The sequence below is a fragment of the Acanthisitta chloris genome, unplaced genomic scaffold (assembly GCF_000695815.1).
Source record: "Acanthisitta chloris isolate BGI_N310 unplaced genomic scaffold, ASM69581v1 scaffold32655, whole genome shotgun sequence".
In the NCBI taxonomy this organism is placed as follows: Eukaryota; Metazoa; Chordata; class Aves; order Passeriformes; family Acanthisittidae; genus Acanthisitta; species Acanthisitta chloris.
This window is the reverse complement of record NW_008674213.1, coordinates 36,100-57,489: the sequence shown is the minus strand read 5'-3', so window position 1 is coordinate 57,489 and position 21,390 is coordinate 36,100. Positions and strand designations below refer to the sequence as shown.

The 21,390-nt window shown below is 51.0% G+C and overlaps 1 protein-coding gene across 1 annotated transcript; it reads right to left on the bottom strand.

Annotated features, from left to right (window-relative positions):
• Positions 1 to 16,974: 16,974 nt before the first annotated feature.
• FAM3D (family with sequence similarity 3, member D) lies at positions 16,975 to 20,850 on the bottom strand (the record flags this gene model as incomplete). Its single annotated transcript, XM_009075243.1, has 8 exons — positions 16,975 to 17,064; positions 17,281 to 17,407; positions 17,547 to 17,631; positions 18,918 to 18,968; positions 19,345 to 19,403; positions 19,653 to 19,776; positions 20,403 to 20,423; positions 20,743 to 20,850. Coding segments are annotated over 8 exons (665 nt in total), but the record flags the coding sequence as incomplete, so codon positions are not given.
• Positions 20,851 to 21,390: the final 540 nt, after the last annotated feature.

Sequence of the window (21,390 nt, the reverse complement as noted above, 5' to 3'; positions counted from 1 at the left end):
AGGCTGCCGCTGCTGCCTGGCTGCACTCGTGCCTAGGTGACTTTTGGCCGGGTCCAACGAAGCTGCCTGGCTCCTGCCAGGTCTCTGCACTGGGAGCAGGGATGGAAGGTCACGAGGAGGTGGCTCCTACACTGCTGTTCCCTCCTTGCTGCTCTTGCCACCCCACAAAGACTCCACTGAGTGCTGGAGCTCAGTGAGGGCTGGAGCCTTGCTCACTCCTCAATGTTGGTCCCAAAGGTCTCTCTGCTGCCCTGAAAACTTGTTCCCTTTGCTCTTTGTTGCCAGATGATGTTTTCCCAGGATGGATGAACAAGCTAATCGCTTTTTCTCCCCAAAGCAAACAGCTCTGTGCGTGCCCAGGCACTCGGTCTGCCCGCTCCGCACGGCGCTGCTGCCAGTGGAGAGGTCGCGTCCCTGCTCCACAGAGGATGATTTCTCCTCAACGTGCCTTAACCACGCTCCTGGAGAAATCAGATCGCCCCAGAGGAAGCCGCACGCCCACTCTCTTTAGCAACCACTGCAACAGCCAAGCCGGCACCAGGGCAACCGCTCGAGTTATCGTGATTATTCCCTGGCATGTTGCAACACCCTATCATCTAACAACTGCTGTGTCGCCCAGGGGGAGCAGCTGCTGCTCCCCAGGGGTGAGGGCTGAGAGAGGGAGAAACAGCCTTTGCACGGGACCATGGCTATCCTGGTGGCATCAGGGCTGTGTGATGCCACAGCATTGCTGCCCAGGTCTTGTCCTGCTGAGATACAGCCTCTGCCTGAATTGTGCTTCTTGTCTCCATCCTCACTCTAGCTGGAGGTACCATGGTGGTTGTCCCTGAATTGCCATGGCCTGGGAAACCAGAGCCTGCAAAACTGGGGAGGAGAAGGGATTAAACCATCCCAGCACCTCCTTTTGGCTCTCAGATGGGTGCTGTGGTCCAGTTCTGCACTGGTCGCCCAGTGCCAGCCTGCAGATGCCCAGTGTCTTAGTCCCAGGAGGGGCAGGGATGGAACAAAAACACTTCCACACAGATAAGGAATGCTGAGGGGCACTGCTGTAGTGCCTAGTCACCTTTGCATACCATGGCACCCATGGGTGCACTGTCCATCACAGCCACGTCCTGGCCTGACCCTCCTGGCCCTGTGAAGGACTGGAGAAAAAGGTCAGGCTACCACAGGCAGGGGGATGCTCTTTCACTTATTTTTACACCTCCACATTTTGCTGCTCTCCATATCCCAGCAATTTCCCCCATCCCAGCCATGTTTCCCAGCCAAGTGCTCAGCAGCATTGGGTGTGAACAGAAGACCCAGTCCCTCCCAACTTGCCTCCAAAGACCTCTGTGGAGCAGCATGGGCTGCAGGCACTCACCTGAACCACTGCTCCCTGGCTTCCCACTTCCACTTGGACCCTTGGACTGAAGGGAATATTCTTTCTGGAAGAAAAGACAAGAGAGAAATGGGAAAGGGCTGTACAGGTATTGCTCTGTTACAGGAAATGAAACATAGGAGTTGCTGGTTCTTTGCTACTAGAGACTAAAAAATAATTATTATTATTAACCTCTTGACCAGGAGCTGTTAAATTTAATTGACATGGGGCACCAGATGCAGAGACAAAGAGGCAGGCTGGTCCACAATCCACTCTGTGTGGTGTGTGTATGTGTGCATGTGTGAGTGCTGTCAGCCTGACCCATCCAGCCATGGGTTACACACGGGCATGGTTTGGAAGGCCTCACACAGTTTTTGCCACTAGACCAAGGCTGTAGTGAAGAAGAGAGCTTTGTGGGGAGGCTGCACAGTTTGTCTGCTCAAACTGCAACCTGCTTCACAGCCCATGTGTGCCCCATGAGCTTCTTGAGGTCGAGCAGATTCCTCTCATATCACCCATTATCCTGTGGCCTGGCTGCTCATTTCACACTCAAAAATACCATTTGACTCAGTTTGAAGAAGAGGTGGGTGTACATCTCTACCACTCTCCTTGGGCCACCTCTGAACAGGCTAAAACTCAACACCTGGTCTGTGAGTTCACTGGAGATGTGTCAAAGAGGGAAAAGAACATAAGTTTAAACCTGCTTTGAGGTCCTGAATAAGTGTGGTTATGGCTCGTGGATGTGGGAATGGAAAATGGCTGTGATCTGTCAACACCTGTTTTTGACTGAGTAAAACACGTAAGAAAAAGGCCAGATAAATTTACTAGATATATTTATTTCTGATCTGCCCTGGTGCCTGACCAGCTGCACATCTGGGCTCCTCTCTGCAGGGAAGTGGGTTTGTGGGGTGCATAGGACCTTCTATCCTGAACCAAAGGACTTTTCATGGCAAAGCTGTTTTTCTGGGAGCTCCTTGCACAGCAATTTTCTCTCTTTGCTATCTAAATTAGTAAGCAATCTCACCCTGTGCTCCTGAGTCTTTGGGATTAACAAAAAGCCTTTGTTCTGCCCCTGTAGCTCCCTGAAGGTTACTGTGTGAGGGCGGTTGATTGCCGGGTGATATTTATCTGGAGTGGCTCCTGCAGACAAGGGATTGCATCATTCACCAACTGCCCCCGTGTTTCTTATGAAGTGGCTTCATGTCGCAGGAGAAGGTGACATGGGAGCTCATCCCAGCATCATCCATTGCTTCTCCTGTACCCTGCATGGCCCTGTGTTGCTGTATATGCTGCAGGGGTTTGCTGGTGGGAGCCTTCTTTGGAGGTACCATCCCCAGAGGAGCAAACCTGGGGGTGTCCCTGTGCCAGGAGCTGGCAGAAGAGCTGGGCAGCTCTGGCATGGCTCTGGGACAGCTCTGGCACAGCTCTCTGGTATGTGTGGCCCCAGAGGGCTCATTTCTTGGGACTTAGGCTCTGCTGTGATGGGGGAATGACATGGTTTTCTCAATCAGTGTGTACGTAAAGAGAAAATAATGCCATGTTGAATGTGCACCTGAAGGGTCACTGGTGGGTGGCTGTATGGTTGTTAAAGAGCAGTGGGAAGAGGAAGATGTTCTCTGGGGAAGCTCACAGCTGGGTTCTTGTTACTGGGACTGTACATTAGATTGACATTTAGCTACTGAGTTGCTGTGCTGGTGATGTTGACTGCTGGCTGTCATTTCACTAGCCAGTTGCTGTGGCACCAGAAGCTTTCTTGTGTGGACTCATCTCCTGTGTATTAAAAACCCCAGACATGCCAAGCAAGTGCAACACTGGCTATTCCACGGCTGTGTAACGCTGTCAGCCGATGCGAATGCAATGACAGTGAGATAACACTGCCGCCGAGATGGGCTCACTGTCTGCCTGGCTGAGGAGCCTCAGTGCAAGTGTGAGTGACAGAGCAGACAGCTCTGCCTGCCCTGCCTGCCTGGATCTTTATTAAATCTCCACTCTCAGCACCGGGTTGGGAGTGCAGCATCGCCGCCAGTCGCTTTGGACTCCCAATCAGCTGGTAAAATTTTGGCTCCACTGAAGTCACCTGGGGCTGGACTTGAAGGCAGACAGCATTTCACCTCCCACTGCAGGGAGATCCTGTAGGCTGGTTAAACATTTCCACTGCTGGGTTAATGCTAGATGTTGGGTGAGGTGCTGCTTGCAGCAGTGGGGACCAGCTGGGCAGCCCAGCCTTCCCTTCCACCCTGTATGCCCTAGCCCCAGCACAAACTCTGTGCAATCCCATTGCAACCTATGAAGTCATGCTGGTTGCACTGTGGTAGTGACCTTGGCAGTGGCAAAGTCAAAGAAAGGGTATATGTAGGCTGGTCAGAGCTATGCTGGGTCCCTGATACTGTGCCACTTCTGTGGCACAGGGTGGATGGTAACACACTTGCTAATCTCCACTCGAGCCATTAGTGTATTTGCAGAGCAGGATGGTTCCTCACACCTCCCAGGTGCACAGGGGCAGTTAATGATTGCCCAGATGATGGAGACTTTTGCCAGCTCCCTATGGGATAAAGCTAATTATGGAACTCTGTCCCTAATCATCTGGGCAGGGGGACTGGTACTGCAGAAGTCAGAAGGCTTTGTTTGTCGCGGTGAGGGCTCAGATGGATGGGTGTACTGCAGCAAATGGGCAGAAAATGCCTGTTTTTTTCCCCCAAACCTCCTATTTCCATGTGAAAATCACTTCTTCATGCTGTAAGACTGCATCTTGTCAGGAGTAAGAAGCAGTAATAAAATCTAACATTGGATGATAACACTGTGCCCCTCTGCAGGTGAGCAGGACAGGCACAGGTGTGCCAGAAGCTGCACCAAGCCCACCTGGTGCTTCCATCAGTGGCTGTAGCACTGTAGCACCCCACCAATTCCCAGTGGTCCCGGCCAGGGAATTTCTCCAGTAAGAGAAGAAGGATCCCAGAGACATTGCTAATGGGAGCAAGTAGCACTTCCAGCCTGAAGGCCAGGTCCTCCTTCCTGGGATCCCTAGCCTGCTTTGACCAAGCCAGTGAGGATACCCACCACTTGAGCTGGAATTACCCTGGTGATTAAGTGAGGTTAAATACCACGAAGCAACGCAAAGTATAAATAGTAAGTAGTCCTATGTTTTACATGTACTGTTGTATGTTGCTCACAAACATCCTGGGCATCATTATATCCCAGCAGAACTGTTCCTGGCCATGACTCTGATGAACAGCAAAGAGCTCCTTCAGCAATAGTCTGGAGGCAGTTTCACAGGCATAGGCTGCTTTGAACCACCAGCTCTAACCAACATCCTCCTTCCTGTCTCCCCACTCAGGGGATGCAATGCTTCTACTGCAGCTTAAAGCCAGTAGCCCTGTACAAACCATTAATCAGTGTTACTTGTCCCACACGTGGGTGCTCTAATATTTACTTGCAGCACAACTAATAGTAATTTTGGACTATGTTTGTGCTCTGATGAAAGTAGGGAGATGAGCCATCAGTGTGGTCAGGGCACAAGCCATGGAAAGGGTGATGGGAATGGCTTCAGGCAGGTTCAGATCAATATAAGTGCCATTAAGGTGCAGTATCAGAGCATCTATATTGCACTGTAGCCAAACTCTGAGCTAATGAATTATCTGAGAAATTGCCACAATCAGATAGATCATAGTGATAAAGAGGTATTAAAGTGAAAAAAATGCCACTGAGACTGAGAACTGATGTGACCCTCTCACAGACCTGATTTGGGAGGGAGGCATCATTAGCAGGGTTGGAAGTTGCCCAACCTATTTAGGAGTAGATGGGCTTAGAGAAAAGTGCCATGTCCATAAGTTGCTGTAGCAGCTGCTGACATTGGTGTTCAATGAATGAACATATCCGTTGATTAAAATAGTCTTATTGCTTAACCCAGAGGCTTTGAAAGGGGTTGTTATGACATGGAACAAGGCATTGATGGTTGGCAGACTGAAGCCAACATTTCTATGTGTGATGAAGCCACAAAACATGTGATTTAGACGTTAGCCAAATCGTACTCTAATACTGCTTTCAATTAGCCCCAAACACCCTCTTGCTGCTCCAGGTGGTCTGTAGGAAAACATGTCTTATATGCTCCTGGATACTGAGATACCATCTAAACTGTTGCCCAAATTTCCTGTGTTATAGCTGAATTCTGGTCTATTTGTGCTCACTTGCAGCAGCTGGGACTGATCCAGAGACTTCAATGAAATCATGCATTGGAAGGATCTTTGGAGGATTAGTAACACTTTTTCCCATCTGTGATGTCAATGCACAAAAATTTGTCAGCTTGATTGTTTTGCTGCAGAGTCCTGATATGTGATGTGTTCAGGCTTATTTGATTCAGCAAGCTGGTGCACATGTTTGCTGGGATGACACCGTCTTCTTGTTGAGGAGAAACACAGAGAAAATCATCTGCATACCCCAACGCCTAATACTGCTGATAATTCCCTGATGGCCTTGGCCAAATAAAGTGCTGCAGTTTGGATTAATTTCTAAGATTTCTTGAGGTCTAGGAAAGGCAGTATAACACCCCACTCCCTCTGGACCTGACAGACTGGGCTCTGCCTTCCTAGTGGTGGTCATGACATAGCTGCTATCAGGGCTGTTGTGAGAAACTGTGTGTTCCTCTCTGTTGCAGAGGCAGAGCAATGCTGGGTTAGTGAGGGTTACTCCCTGGTGGGGAGCTTGACTGTGCACATTCCTCTGCTCCCAGCTCATTATGGGACACTGTTATGTTGGCAGGTTTTGCAATCGGGACTGGCAGGCACCCAGGAGTCAGTGTCCAGGCACATCCTAGCATTCCTGAGCCAGCAGCTATGAAATCTGCTGCCACGGCGATGCCCTTGTCATGGGAAGGGGTCTCAGCAGGGTTTCTGAGCCACCACAGCAGCCAGTGCTTGCCTCAGCCCAGTGCCCAGCCCCATCACTCTCTGCCCCAGGCTGCGGCCGCTTGGCTGTCTGTGTCCAGCCCTCCATGCACACCTGCCCTAGGGTGAGCTGGTTTTTCAAGTAGAGCTGTGAGCTTGTATTACTCCTGGGCCCTGGCCACAGCCATAGCTGATTTCACTATCATATTGCAAAGACTCTTAGAAATATCAAGTTATTGGTGTAACATTTCATTCCTGGTCTTTTGACCTCTACAAGACTGCAGCCTTTCTTGGGCTAAAGTGGAGCTCAGGGCAGATGCTTGTGGCCACTCTCAAGAGAGAAATCAACAACTCAAGGATTTTTTTGGCTATAACAGCTTGTAAATTTAGGCTTACAGAAGTAGACTGGGCTCTTGGTCTGGCTACGGGGCCGGGCTGATGTTCCTGCAGCTCTCGTGCCATTCTCAGGCAGCACCAGCCAGGTGGCCACTTTGCTGCCTAGTCAAGTAGAAAATTGCAAATGCTTCAAATAGTGCTTGGTGTTATTTTATTCATAAAGAAAACACAATTTGGTACAGATGAGTGCCATGCTGACCTCTGCCTGTCTTTGTCACCAATGCCACTCCCCTCCCAAATCCCTGTGGTCACTGAAGACAGACACAGCCTTCCTGCCGCTGTGGAAACTGGCAAATCAAGTCCCATTTCGCAGACTGTCCAGATAAAAGGACAAAAACACCCTAAAGCAGAGAGGCAGCAACACAGGAAGGCAGACTTGCTGTAGACACCAGGCCTGGGGCAGGGAGCCCTGCTGAGCTCCCTGCTGCAGCTGAGCAAGCACTGCTCCCCAGACACAGAGCCCCACAGCTGGGGAGATGGACTGCTATACACCAGACATCAGCATAAAATTTCCTGCAGATTAATGAGAGCAATCAGTGACAGGGCTCAGCCCCACAGCAGCCAGTGCACAAGGCTCATTTGTCAGCATTCAAGCTGAGTGCAAAGCCCAACATACCACTGTGAAGGGAATGGGGAGGCTTTCAGCACAAATGGCAGCGGGGCATCCATCCCTTGGTGTGGTGCTGATGGACCTGCTGTTCTCCTTTGGTCCTAAGTAAATCCTCACCTGCAGTTCACTGGTTTTTAATTTGGTCCCTTGCAAAGTGCAGAGCACACAACACCTCAGCATGCCAGAGCAAAGTCAAATTGTTGCCCTGCTCTCTGTTGGCAATACCTGCATCACACACCTCAATGTTGTAAACAGCAGTTAAGCTGTTGCTATGGATAAACCATTTTTTACCTGTCTGAGGAGCTTATTATGCCTGTGCTGGAGGTGTGGTACCACTGATGAAACTGATGGACTATTTCTGGGGATAGTGCTGAATGGGAAGAGCATCAGTCACTGGCACAGAAGGGCTCCAGCAGCTTTGAAGTGAATTGCTCTCATGCTGCAGAGAGACCATTAAGACACTCTAAAGTGCCTTGAAGAATGTTGTTCTGCAGAAAAGTGAGGCTTATGCCACATGATTAATAGGGATAATATTTATTTCTGGCACAATGCCTTGCTGTCCTAGAGCTGCCAAGCTGTAGTGGCATCATCACCGCATTTCACAACTAGGGCCCATACGTTAGGGGCCAAGGCTAGGGCTGCCATCAGAAATTTGCTCTTCTGCCACCACCTTGTTTGAGTCTTTACCTATTCATGGTTACTGGAATTGGTTCTTATCTTGGAAAAATAGTGTATGTGAAAAATAGGGGCAGAAATGCCCCATCAGCCCCAGGCACTGCTGGTAGCAAGCTGTCAAGGCAGAATGGAGTGGTCTGTTCCCTGTGGACAGTGTGTGCCAGCTGGGTCCCATGCTGAGGAGACCTCAAAGGGAAGGGGCCAAAAAGTAGGAGGTTTGGCTGTTATCTGGGGTGAGATGCTACCCACCAGACTGCAAATGCCAACAGGGGCAGCAAATGGAGGAAGCAGCGGAGGAAGAGGTGAAGCATCCCTGTTATCTCAGGGTACATGAGGAGGCAGCAGATGCCACTCAAACAAGCCCCCAGGAGCAGAGAGGAGCAGTGAAGCCTTTAATTCCTTTAATCCTTTTTTTTTATTTGAGGATTGCTGAGCCATTCAAGATCCAGCAGCTGCAGCATTTCCCATGCAATGATCGTGGTCTCCCCACGAGCACATTGTACACCTCCTTTCAGTCTGAGCCCTCTCCATGGCTCCCTTGGAAACCCAGTGCTGCAGGCAGCATTGGCCAGTGCCAGATAACCTCTGCCCTCGCTCTGGAGGGGCTGGCAGCACACTCCTCTGTGTCCTACCCAGCACCCTCACCCGCAGATCAAACCTGTGCCACAGTTTCTCATCCACAGACTGGTGAGATGTGCTCGGTCGCCTTAATGGCACTGAGACTGCATATCCTGCACTGTGTGCACATCCCTATGCTGCTCCAGGGCAGAGTCAGCTGCTCCAGTCGGTGTGGGTACCATGGAGCTGACCTTGCTCCATGCTGAAGGGTACAGCACATGGATGCTGACCCAGCGCAGCTGCAGAAGCAGCAGGGCAGGCTGGGGAAGGCAGAGCCTTAAACTGGAGTAGCTGTGTGCAAATTAGATCCCTGTCTGCACTGAGCCCATATAAGCTCTCTAAGGACCCAAATGTCAGCCTTTCTGAAGGCAGCGAGTGGGTTATATTAGGTGTTGGAGCTGGTTTGCTAGTGCCATCTGGATACTTGGGATGGAGAGGTAAGAAATAAAGCTGTGATCTCATTCCAGGAGCTAGAGCAGCCCCAGTGTAATGAGTTAGGCTTCTGAGGGCTGGGATACTAAAGCATTTTATTTTACTTCGAAAGCTACAAAAGCCTGGAGCAGTGTCTGCTTAGAGTCACAACCTATGGGACTTTAAAGGATTGAAGTAGAAGGCAAGAGGCAGGATAAAGTCACCTTAGAGGGCATGAGTGGAGGTTTTGGGACCAGCCCTGGCTCAGTTCTCCCTCTCTGGGCTGTGTTGTGTCAGACAGATGAGAGGACTTAAAAGCATTTGCTGTCTTGTGAGCCTGAGTTGTTATTTCCTGTGTGTATATTATTTTTGCCCAGAAATGGACTTTTTATCAATAATCTCCCCCTTCATGAATCACTTCAGGACTTTACTGGTGTGTCTCTGCAGCTCTCATTCCTGTCCTTCTAAATCAAGGCTTGTTGCAGGCAGCACATGGCAAACCCTTCTCCCTGAGCAGAGTAGTGCTCCAGGACACTGAAACCTTGTGATTCCTAGTTGCCATCTGTTTTTTTGATTTGCTCCTGGGGCCAGTGCCACCAAACAGCTGGTGGCATTCAGTGACTGTTGGTGGGACTTGTTCTGCACATGAGTCTTGGCATCTGGGCCTTATTCCTCATTGTGTTTTTGAAGCAGTTTCAATTCCAGCTGCTGCCTGTGTTGGTAGCTGAAGGGAAAATGCTGCTCATGACAGGTCCTGGGGCCACCTCCTTTGGTCCTATGTGACTGGTGTCCCTGTGTCAGACAGCCATCATACTTTTTCCTTCATTTCAGCTTTGTTTCTGTGCTCTGCTGCACTGGCATGAAACAGCCCTTTGTTTTTTCTCATAAACCTCTCCTCTGCCAGGCACCAACACAGCTCCTCTTGCTTGCCTTAGTTACTCCTATGCTTTGCAAAACAAGGGTCCAGGATTTTTGTAGTTAAGATAAGAATTTCTAAACTCTTGAATGGTGAGAACCAACTTTTTGGTTAATCTTGATCTTGCATTTAATAACATGCACTTTCAAATTTCTCTTTAAATGTTGCTTTGACATTTTGGAACTCTGCTCCAGTGTTGGACCATGATTTTTGCAGCCAGGGCTAGTCAATAAAGGTGATGGTCCTGAGCATGGTGGATATTGCTGTCGATGGATTTACCTGGCATGCTGGACCTGGTGCTGGAGTGATGCCAAGCTGGATACATGTGTGCTGAGCTGAACTGTCAGGGTTAGTCCCACAGGAAGGATGACTGCTTTAGGGTGTTCACCTGTGTGTGGGACTTAGGGATGACTGCTTTAGGGTGTTCACCTGTGTATGGGACTTAGGGGAAGAGAGTCTCTTGGTCAACATTAAGTGATGCTGAAAAAATACAAGTGCTGCTCCTTGCCTCCTTCAGGATGGGTGGAAAACCCTGAAAATCACAACTTCTTCTCTCCCTGCCCCGTGACAGCAGCAGTCAGATGCCTTTTTGAGACTGAGACTATTCTGATAACAAGATAACTGACTGAGACAAGATAACTGACTTAGACACAGGTGCTTAGGAGGAACATGACCCCGCTATTATTTACAGCAGAGCTGCTGGAAAGGCAGTGGCACCTGTTTGAGAACCTCCTCCTGCTAACCATGGGCAGAGCAATTATTTCTCCTCTCACCACTCATCTTTTTTTCCTGCTAACCATGGGCAGAGCAATTATTCCTCCTCTCACCACTCATCTTTTTGCAGAGGAATTTTTTAGGACTTGCTTTTTATTCTGGATCTGAAGGGTTGATTTTTTGTAGCCTTCATCTCCTTTACTGTGTGTGAATTATGTGTGTGATCACTGGTGAGAATATCCCTGAAGTGGAACTAGGTGTGTTGGTGGAGGAGCTTGGCAGAAGGAAAAGTTGGTCTGAAAAGGGGCTCTGCTCTGGGCCAGCTGTGCTGGGCTGGCTTAGAGACATGGTGCATGGTCTGGGCCACCTCCCTTGTGCTCTGAAGTGTGGATGAAAGGCCAGAGAGTATGTCCTGTATGAGCTGGAACACAGGCTAAAACACTCCTCTAGCCAGAATGCCCTCACTAGTGTGGTATGCTGTGTTCATGGGGAAATCCCACCAGCAGCTCCCAGAAATGTTTGTCCTGTGCTGCAAAGCTCAGATGGAGCTGTTTTAAAGGATGTTCTCAAAGTCTTGTTTTCAGCATGGACAGCCAGGTACCGTGGTTCGCCTGAACAAATGGAGCCTCTCCCCCTGGCACTGGTTTGCTGCCTTGTGTTGTTCCAAACCAGCCGCAGAGCAAAGCTCCCTGCTCAGCAGCAGGGCTAATCCAGGCTCATCTGACATTAGTGTAAACTGACACTCTTGGGAGTTTGGGGACAGAAAACTTTCCCTGGGGAAACAGCCACCATGCAAACCCTGCCTTGAAAAACCATGGAGAAAAGCAGTGAAGAGGTACAGGTGCGTGGAAACAATCCCTTCACTGCTGGGGGGTCTGGGAGCATCTGCCCAGGCACCCTGGGGAGCTGCTGCTGGGGAGGCTTTGCTTGCGGGATTATTTCAAGGGGGTTTATCGAGGTTAGAGGGATGTCAGCCACATTCCTTCCCCACAGTGGGGCTGATGCCCTGCAGAGCACAGGATCAGCAGGGAGTTGACACCAAATCTGCAGAACCCCTGAACCGGCCCCCAGTAAAGTCCTTGCCTCAAAGGGAAGGATACCCCAGCAAGGGACCTTGTCTTGCTGGAACTCTGACGTTGGCTTGCACCCACGGGACACTGGTGATACCAGAGCAGGTTTCTTGGGAGTAGATGCAGCCTTTAAAAGTAGAAATGTCCTTGGAGCCAGGCTGGCAGCCTTTCCGGTCCCTTTTGTTGTGGAGCTGGGGATTGCCTTGCACTCCACAATCCACTACTGTAATCCCCTTGGAGTGCTGTTCTGGTCTAAGCTTAAAAGGGGTGCAGCTGAGACTGCTAATGCAGGCAGTGCTGGCGAGGGGTGCTGAGTCTTCCTCCTGCTCCGTATTCCTCTGCAGGTCCTCTCTGGGCTGTAGTTGATAGATGGGTTCATGCCTAGCAGGTCCCTGAGCTGTACTGGTTCTCCAAGAGCTGGGGGAAGGTGAACTTTCCTGCCTGTCACTTGGACCCAGGTTGGGTCCTCATTCCACTAGAATTTTAGCCCCCCCCCAGAAAGGCAGCAGAAGGAGCTGTCTTGTTTTCATCCCCCATCAGCATCAGCCTAAGGGTAAAGCACTGATCCAGGAGCTGCCAGTCAGACATCCCTGCTTGGTGCCAGCTGGGCAGTGGCACAGTCTTTTGTCAACCCAGGCAACATTTGGGAGGCTGAAATGGGAGTGACATCTCTGACCTTTTGGTACCCGTGAAGGTAAAACTGTCTCAGAGCTTTTTTGAGCTGCCAGTAAGCTGGTGTGACGGGAGAGCCTGAGCTCCCGGCCGCGTTTCAAAGCCAGGCCGTTCAGTGCCGGACTGCGGTGGGATCGTGGTGTTTCAGAGAGAGGGAACAGTGGGGAAAGCTGTCCAAAGCAGTCTGGTCTGCTGGTCAGGAGGCTGGCATGGACTGCTTTGTATGCAGCAGGACTTAACTGGGCGGCACTGAGCCAAGCCTGACCTAACCAGCTTATTTCCCTGCTTCCAGTAATGCCTGTACAAATGCGCTGGGGCCTGAAGGTCATGGCCACGTGAGCAGGGGTCTGGGGATTAGCTGTGGGCAGAGCATGGCTCATCCTGGGTGTGGTGTTGTAGCCCTTAGCCCAGGGAACGACCATGGTTCCCCTGTGTGCTGGAGCCAGCATGACATTGGCACCTTGGATAGGTGTAAGAGAGGCTGGCTGGGGGCAGCACCTCCTGTAGCTAGCCCTTCTTGAAAGTCCAGAATGTTTACTAGTCCCACTTCAGCTCTGATTTTCCTTCTGGGTGTTGGTCACACTGGCCAGTGGCTTGCTTTTTGGCATGTTTGCCCTGCAAGAATGTCTAGCTGTGGTTTTGGAAGAAAGTCCAGCAAGTCTGCAAAATTCTGAAAGGCACGTGGTGCCCACACCTCTGAAGGACATGGCCATGCTCAGCCGAGCATGAAAGGTCCTTCCTGGGTCAAAGGGTCACTCCTGTCCCCATTCCAGTAGAAGTTACTGACCTAGTGTGGTGCACAAGTGTGTTTCTCTTAGAGCTGGAAGACAAACTACACAAGTCTAATTCCAGATCAGGGCATCACAACTGAATGGTGATGATACATCTCTAGGTACTGATGTCATCAGGCATGAAAGCAAAATGACATCACACAGCATCCTCCGCACAACCATCTCTAGCCACCCCACAGGGCTGTGACTCCATTAAGCTCTGTTTCCATTTGGAGCTGTTTGACTGCTCTCCCCAGGGGATTTGGAGGAGAGGGAGACACATGTGTGTTCTGTGGGATCTGGCCCAGCTCCTCCCTGTCCTGGCAGGGAGCAGGCAGCAATTCCCAGGCCAAGAAATACTCAGGGCTTGCTCTGCACTGCACCTGTGGGAGACAACCCGCAGGCTCCCGGCCACGCTCGGAACAAACCTGGCATTCCTCCTCAGAAAGCCAAACTTTGTCTGTCCTAATGCAATGCTCTGATCCCCTCCTTGCTGTCCTGAAAAGCCCGATGCTGAGCCCATTAGATGGAATTACTTAATCTGGCTCTGACAAGTGGCACCCACACCCAGGAGTGTGTCCCTTCCCTCTAATCCCTCACTGCCATCAGCCGCCTTAGCACGCGCGGGGCAAAACAAGCACCACGTGAGCAGATGGTGCCTTCTCCATCATCCCACCACCGCAGCCAGGAATAAAACTGCCCTGTTACCTTTTTCCCGTGAGACGCCCCCATGGTTGGATGTGTTGGCTGTGCTCCTCTCTCCGGGGTGTGGGACCAGCCAGCTCTCTGTGGTCACGGGCTCTTACTCCTGTGGGGACAGGCAGCTGTGCAGCTCCCAGCCCCTCAGCGGCTGCTGCGGGGAGACGAGGGTGAAATCCAGCCCGTCTGCAGCGGGGTCGGGAGGGAAAGCTTGCTTTTCCTCCCTTCTTCCAGCACGTGGAGAACTCATTTTCTTCATGCACCTAACGGCTGGCTCGCACCCAGGCTCTGCCCAGGCACAAAGGCAGCTTTCATGCTGTGGATGCCCGGTTTCTAAGCCGGGATCCGTATTTTGAGAGGCTGTGGAAGATTACAGTAATTGCACTTGACAGGGCAAGATGTCACAGGATGCGGATTCGCCCAGCTGCCGGCCCCGGCACCCGCAGGTCCTTGCCTGTGGCATCTTTCCTAGCTGCTCCTTTGCCGAAATAAACCCCCCAAAATAAAGGGGGATTATCCCTCTGCTACCAGTCTGCATCCTGGCTTGGCTCCTGTTGCAGCTCTGGATTTTGTGAACTTTGCTCCTGCAAACACCCCAGGCTGCCTGTTTGCTGCTGCAGTGTTGGAGCTCACCATGACCTCCAGGTGAGCCCAGGTTACCTGAAGGTGCATCCTGGGAGGCCATCCAGGTCAGGTTTGTGTTTGGTGAACACTCTCTGGGGCATGCAGCATGGTGAAAACCAGCCAGGTGCCTGTCCCTGCAGTAATACAGCCTTCAAAATGCCAAGGCACTGGAAAACCTCAGCTGGGAATTGCTGTCCCAGCACTCACTGTCTGTCTCTGATTGTTTAAAAAAATGAGCAAGTTGAATTTAACCCCTGAATCCATATTTATACCCTGCCTCCAAGTTTCTGGACATTCGAAAAGCTCTGATTTTTTTTATCAGGACACTGTGACTTTGGCAGGAATGGCACTTCAAAACACTGGCTGCTGCTGAAGGTCCCTTGCACAGGAGTTGCACTTTTGGCTCTCCCTATTTCTTGAAAAGAGTGATGGACCTTAGTAACTACTCTATGATGGATTCAGAGCTAGTTTTAATTGCCTGTAGTGTACCCAAACATAAATTTCCTTTATTTTGGCTTTAAATCAGGTTTCTAATGTGCATTACGAAGGTCTCAGAAGAGCTTCCTGCAGCTGAAAGGGGCTGGTTGTTTTCTGGGCTGTGGCCGATGCTGTGCTCTGGTTAGCCCCATGCAGTTGCCTTTACAGTTCTTGGGCTGTTTTCAGTTTGCTTTATGAGTGAATCTAGATCCTTTGAAGGAGCTTAAAATAGCTGGCATATTTATGCTGGCAGCATGGTGGGGCTGTGTGATGTGAGGGCTGTTGTGTCTGCTGCGTTGTGTTATTTCTTGCCACTGCCACGGGTAAGGATGATTCAGCACCTGGGATTAACCACTGTTGTTGCAGCAGATTTAGGGATCGATTTATGGCAGAGGCTTCCCCCAGTGCCATCAGGTGTGTGTTAAGAGTGTGGGAGGATAAGCTGGGATAAAATACTACACCTCTTGTGGGATTCCTCTGTGATGGTTGTTTTGGGGTTTTATTACAGTTTTGCCTTTGGAAGTTCTTACAGGTGTTACACAGTTTATTTGGGGATTTTTCCTTGTTTAGAGAAAACCAATTGATTGGCGTCATTGGGTTTTGGATCCAGGGTTTCATCCCTCAGGTAGCCAGCACAGGACAGGCTGTGTCCTTTCCTGGCCTTATGCTGCCAGTGCTCCTCACCTGCTCCTCTGGGGTGACCTGAGAGCTTGGACAACCCTGTGAACTGCCTGTTAGGAGCTGTGCTGGGGCTATTAGAGGCAGAGAAGGCTGTGCAGGACATCCTGTTACCCCACACAGCTCCAAGCACTCCAGCAGAAATGCTCCACCCCCACATTCTGTCAAAATGCAGGTCTGCTTCAAAGAATGGGGAAAAACCAGATACAATCATCGGAAATTAAAGTCTGTACATGATGCAAATTCATCCCTGTCCCTGATGCCAGATAAGCCTGTCTGTCTGTCACCCGCACGGCTCATCTGATCTCAGCAGTGCTGGTGCTCGGGGAGGTCTTGGGTACAGATGGTGCTTGAGTGATGCATCCGGACATGAGCAGGGGACAGATGCTCCTCCAGGACCTGCTCGGTGTTGGGCAGCAGCATGAGAAGGAGGAGGTCTGCAAGGCTTTGCCAGCCTGCCCATGGGCAGGCGTCTTTCCTCTCCCAGTAGTATCAACTGGCCTCAGGCTGGGGTGCAGCTCTCAGAGCAAAGTGGGTGTGTGAGTGCCCACAGTGGAGTGCCAGCCCGGGAGCATTAGATCACTCCAGAGTGATGCTGGCTCTGGCTCTGCTGGTAAAAGGCTCCCACCTATTGGTTATGCTGCACAACTTCAGCTGCCCAAGAAATCTGCACATCCATCCATCTCTCCCTGAGGGCAAAAGTCAGGTTGGCACATCCCTGGCATTATCCTAACCTTTGATATGTCACAGGATTTAGCTTCGATTTAACACAGGAAAGATGCAATCAGGTGGGGAAAATGCTTTGGTCTGCAAATAGTAACCAATATTGCTGCCTGCTAACCCTGTGGATTTCTGGCCCTAGTGTGGCTGTAGGAGACCATGGGGCAAGAGCTCCAGAGGGAAACCACTGAGGTCGGATCATCCTGAGAAATGACTTTACCCTGTGCCATGTAGGGAGGGGGAGCACCTGTGTGCAGGGCTGTGGGTGATGGTGATGCTCGACTGGTGGCAGAGGACATGGCATGCTGTGCCTGTGGGGGAAAGCATGGATTCTGCTTAAAAATGGAAGTGAGAAGGTAGTGGTTCATAATTAGAAATCTCATTTAAGAAATTTAAAAACCTTCTACAATGTTTTTAGTTAAAAGACAGAAAAATAAAATACTCAAAACCAACCCATAGATGAGGACACCTTGGCTGAAACCTGTTCAGGGGTGTGCTCAGGCTCTTCAGGTGCTTGTGCAGCTCTTTTCCAAGCCCTGCACAGTCCTTGCTGTGAAACAGCCAGTTCCTGGGAGCAGGCAGCCGTTCCTGGGGGGTGTGACCAGGCAGTGGAGAGTCTGGGGTCCCCAGGATGGGGCTTGGGTCCCTGTGTGACTGCTGGAGGCTGTGGCAGGCTGGAGCTTGATGCTAATCCATCTTCCTGGGGGCACAGCCCTCCATCTCCAGCAGCTCAGGCCAGCCATCATATTTATTAGTCTCCTGGTCATTTTTGATGTGCTGCAGAGAAGTCTTGAGAGAAAAAATGAATGAGGAGGTTGGTGGCACACTGCAAGTTTGCAATGTGGCAAAAGTTACAGCTTGGCCTGATGTGGGTAATGACACCACTGGCCCATTTCCTCTGCAGACAGGTCAGGTGAGCTGTAGCTTGGGAGATGCAGTGAATAGCAGCTGCTCTGGAGACTCCAGAGTTGGTGGCAGGGGAGGGCCACATACCTTTTCAAAGGGACTCTTGTTCTTCAGCCCTTTTGCTCCCAAGAAGACCCAGTTGTCCCGAAAGCCCAGACTGCTCACCTGGCTGCTGCCCAGTGACACAAAATGTGCCCGTACTTTGTCATTCATCCTGAAAGAGGGTAAGAATTTGTTAGTGTGGTGCCAGGTGAGTGTCCCCTCCTTCCCCTCTGCTGTTGGCAGCAGCATGTCCAGCTGCCCCAGCTGTGGGTTTTTGGGAAGCCAGGTGTTGCTTCCAAGGGCAAACTCACTTTGTGGCAGGATCATCGTAGCTGGCTATCAGCACGAGGGTGCCATGCTCAATCCCTTGGAGGAAGGTTTCCAGCTTGCTAATGTCTGGGAGAGAGAAGCATTAGAGAGAGAAACAGATTTACTAGGGACTGCTGTGGGGCAGCTGGGGGAGCCTCCCCTGGGTAGGTGGGAAATACCCTGACTCTGCTGATGCTCGCCAGGATTTGAGGCCATGGGCTTGGGGAAGTATGGGCTGCATTCCCCATCCTGTATTCCCACTTAGGCTCTCCTGCAGTGCCCAGGACTGGTGTCCTCGTCAGTACAACTGCAGGGGGAAAATTGCTCCTAAACTTTGCTCTCCAACTGCGAACTCTAGTTCAGTGAATTTACTTCCCAACACTAGCAATGAACCTGCCTGGCCGCAGTGCTGCTTGCCCTGCGATCGTGCCTCTGGCTGTATTGAAGGAATTATGCCTCATCCCGCATTCGTGGGATGCTTGAATCCAATGCCCCATCTAGTGGCACAGGAGCTGACTGCCTTCTTCTTCCCAGTGCCTCTCCCACCGAGCAACTCAGCTGAAATCTCATTACATTGGTGATTTTTTTCAAAACTCCAAAGTTACCAAGAATAGGTTGCAAAACCAAGGACCATAAAGGGGGATTGATCCCTGGGGAAATCTCGAACATCAAAGGGTAAATCAATAGCACTATAGGGGCTGTTTTAGCTTGTGGTTTTGGATGAGTCCTGCCAGAACTCTGGGGAGGTTTGGTGACAGCTCTGGAATTTACAGCATCCTGCATGGTAGTGTCAGCCAGACTGCGAGTGGGTGCTGCCCCAGCTCAGGGCACCTGCTTGCTCTTAGGATGATTATTTGAAGCTGGCAGGTGCAGGGACAGGGTCTTTGCTGCCACCAGGCTCTGCTCCGTGTGCCCAGCCTTGCTGGGGCTGGAACTGGGGCTGTGTTTCCCTGCTGTGCCCTGAGCTCCCTCATTTATCCTCCTGTTAAAGGCAGGGAGACAAGCTGCTGCTCAGCCACCATAAGCATTCAAAAACTGAGTTGCAAATTGCAAAATATCAGGATTAGTGTAACTACCTGATCTCAGAAAGTGCCTTTCTCAGGTCTCTCTTATTCAGGTTAGTGGAATTATGGTTTTCAGGCTACTATACATACTTAAAAGGAGTGAGAAGCCAATCTCAGATGCGGATGCGTTGTGAGGACCCCAGACTTGATGGCTTCAGGGAAAGCTGGGCTTTTACCCAGGCTGGCACTTCTGGTCAAAGTCCACTAATTTTATCATTAAATATATGACAGAGGAGCAGCCTAAGTAGCCAGCAGTGCCACTGTGAGCCCTGTCTGTGAACCACCAAGCATCAGAGCCACCGTGCTTACCTCCAGAGTACATGTCAAATGCATCAGTTTTCAGGAGCTGCCCAGTTGTTCCTGAAAGGTGAAAATTGAAAACAGAGCACAGTGAGTTTGCACTGGGATGGCTCTAGGCTTTGCCGGGCCATGATCCTGGGGTTCCTGCTGCAAAGTGCTTTGCTCTTCCCTCAGGGTGTTGAATCTGCTGTGATGACAACCGTGTTGCTTGGAGGAGTTTGTGGAACTGTTGTGCATGACCCAGGTGGGTTCACTCCCATCTCACTGGCAGTGTTTGTAACCAGAACTGTGGCTGTGCACCCCATGCAACACCAGAGAGATGTGCTTTTGGCTCAGCCGTGGTGCCATCAACGGGGTCCCCAGTGGCCTGTTCCGTTCTGGGGGAGGAAGGATCCCTGGGCATGGGAAGAGGGGAGTTAGTGCCTGCCTGACTTACCATTCACTAGTGCAATGTTCAGGCCTCTGCCGATGTTGTTTTTCACGCTGCTCATGAGGCTGTAAAGGAAAGCAGAGAGCACCAGTGAGTGCAGGGATGTGCTGGAAATGCTGGTGCCAGTGAAACTGATGGGGCAAAGTGACAGCAGATAGCAAAATATCCCCAGAAGTGGTAGCAAAGAAATCTATTTACAATTTTTTTAAACCACAAACACACCGTGATGGCCATTGATGTGCTCAGCAGAGGCCAAACTCGCCCTATTCAAGGCCAGGCCAGTCCTGGCTGCCCTGTCCCCACCACATTCTTACATCAAGTCTTCGAAGCAGATGGAGGGTCCCACGACGTTTGCAGCACCACTGATGATCTTGAAAGCAAAATGATTCTGGGGGCAGCTCTTCTGGTTCCCACACTTGTGCCGGAGCTGCTTCTCACCTGCAGGGAAGGAGCAGAGTGCCAGCCATGGGATTGGCCCCATGGGGGGACACTGGCTATGTCCTTGAGCAGGGCTGGCACTGGGCCACAGTGGCCCACTAAGGTGGTTATACCTGGACCAGCTTCTTGCATGAAGGAGGCTTGTCCTGGGGCTGGGACCAGCTTTTTGTTTGAGGTTTCTGGTGCCAAGGATTGGGGTGGGAGGTATGAGCTGGTGCTGCCAGGTGCTGCTCTGGGTGTGAGCAGCAGGATGGCATGGCTGATGCCATAGGGGTGTGTGCTGGGAGCATGAGGAGCTGACGTGTGTTCTAGGCCAGCCCCTCAGGGCTTTTCTGCCTGGAGCTTCCCCATTCTTGGCTGGGACAAGGACCTGCCTGGCAGTGGCCCATGACCTTCCTGCTGTGGCTTGGAGGTGTTTCTGCTGGGGCAGAGGGATCAGGTGAATGTTCACCTGATTGCAGAGCCTGCCAAAGACCCCACTGCTGTGTGCAATAGCAAAATCCCTCTGTGTCTGGGAGGGTGAGGTTTTTGCCTTGGCTCTTGAGGGCATCTATCATGCTTCCACCATCCCCCTCAGCCCCAGAGCGGTGTTGTGTGATGAAAATGACGTTGAGAGTGGTACTCACTGCTGGGCTTGTTCGTGGCACCTGTGGGTATCAAGCAAGAGGATTAGACACCCTGGAGAGCTGCTGGCTCTTCCCCAAGCCAGGAGCAGCCATTCAGGCACCAGCTTTCCAAAACAGCTTCCCACGGCTGTAGGCACCCCTGAAGACACCTGGCCCAGTGCATCTTCCCACCACACTGTCCCCTCCCTGCCCTGATGGTCAGAGCTGGTGGCTATAGCCTTGGCCAGGGACTGCAACTGCAAATGTTCAAGGCAACTATATCCAGCTCTAGGGGCTGGCTCACAATGGAACTTCCCACACCCTCCCTCTGGATCCAGCTGGAGCCCCGTTGGTGTCTCACCGAGCCAGCTCCGCAGGCTGATGGCTTTCCAGCTGTGGTGGAAGTATGTCTGCATGATGAACCATGTGCCCAGCAGCGTGATGAGCAGCACCACGTACCGGATCACACCTGTGAGGTGTGGGAGAGAAGCCAGGTGAGAGCAGCAGCTGCAGCATGGGTCAGAGACCTGAGCATCCCTCTGGTTTCTTGGGCACTTTTTCTGTGCATCCCAAGGTTACCAGGCACAGGGTGACAGCCAGTGCTTTGCATGGTGTGGGAAGGCAGCTAACATTTCTTCACCCTCTAAATGGATCCTGATCTCTTAATTAATATCTCTAGAGCATGTGGTGATGCTCAGATAAGCATTACCCTTCTACTGGGAGGCACTATTCATATTTCTCTCTACATTAAAGTAAATCTAGTAATTACTTAGAAAGTTATGTAAATCCAAATATGTCTTATGTTCCCAGTGCTGGGAAGGCTGCTATCCCCCAATTAGTCACTAGCTACAGCCGAGCAGCTGCTGATACAAATGTGATTGGCATTTGGCTATAGCAGTGCTCATCAGAGCAAAACGTTCCAGTACTGCATGGAAAGAGAGTAGAAAAATGTACTTTTATTGCAGCTGAATGGCTCTTATGGAACCAGGAATGTCTCAATAGCCATCTC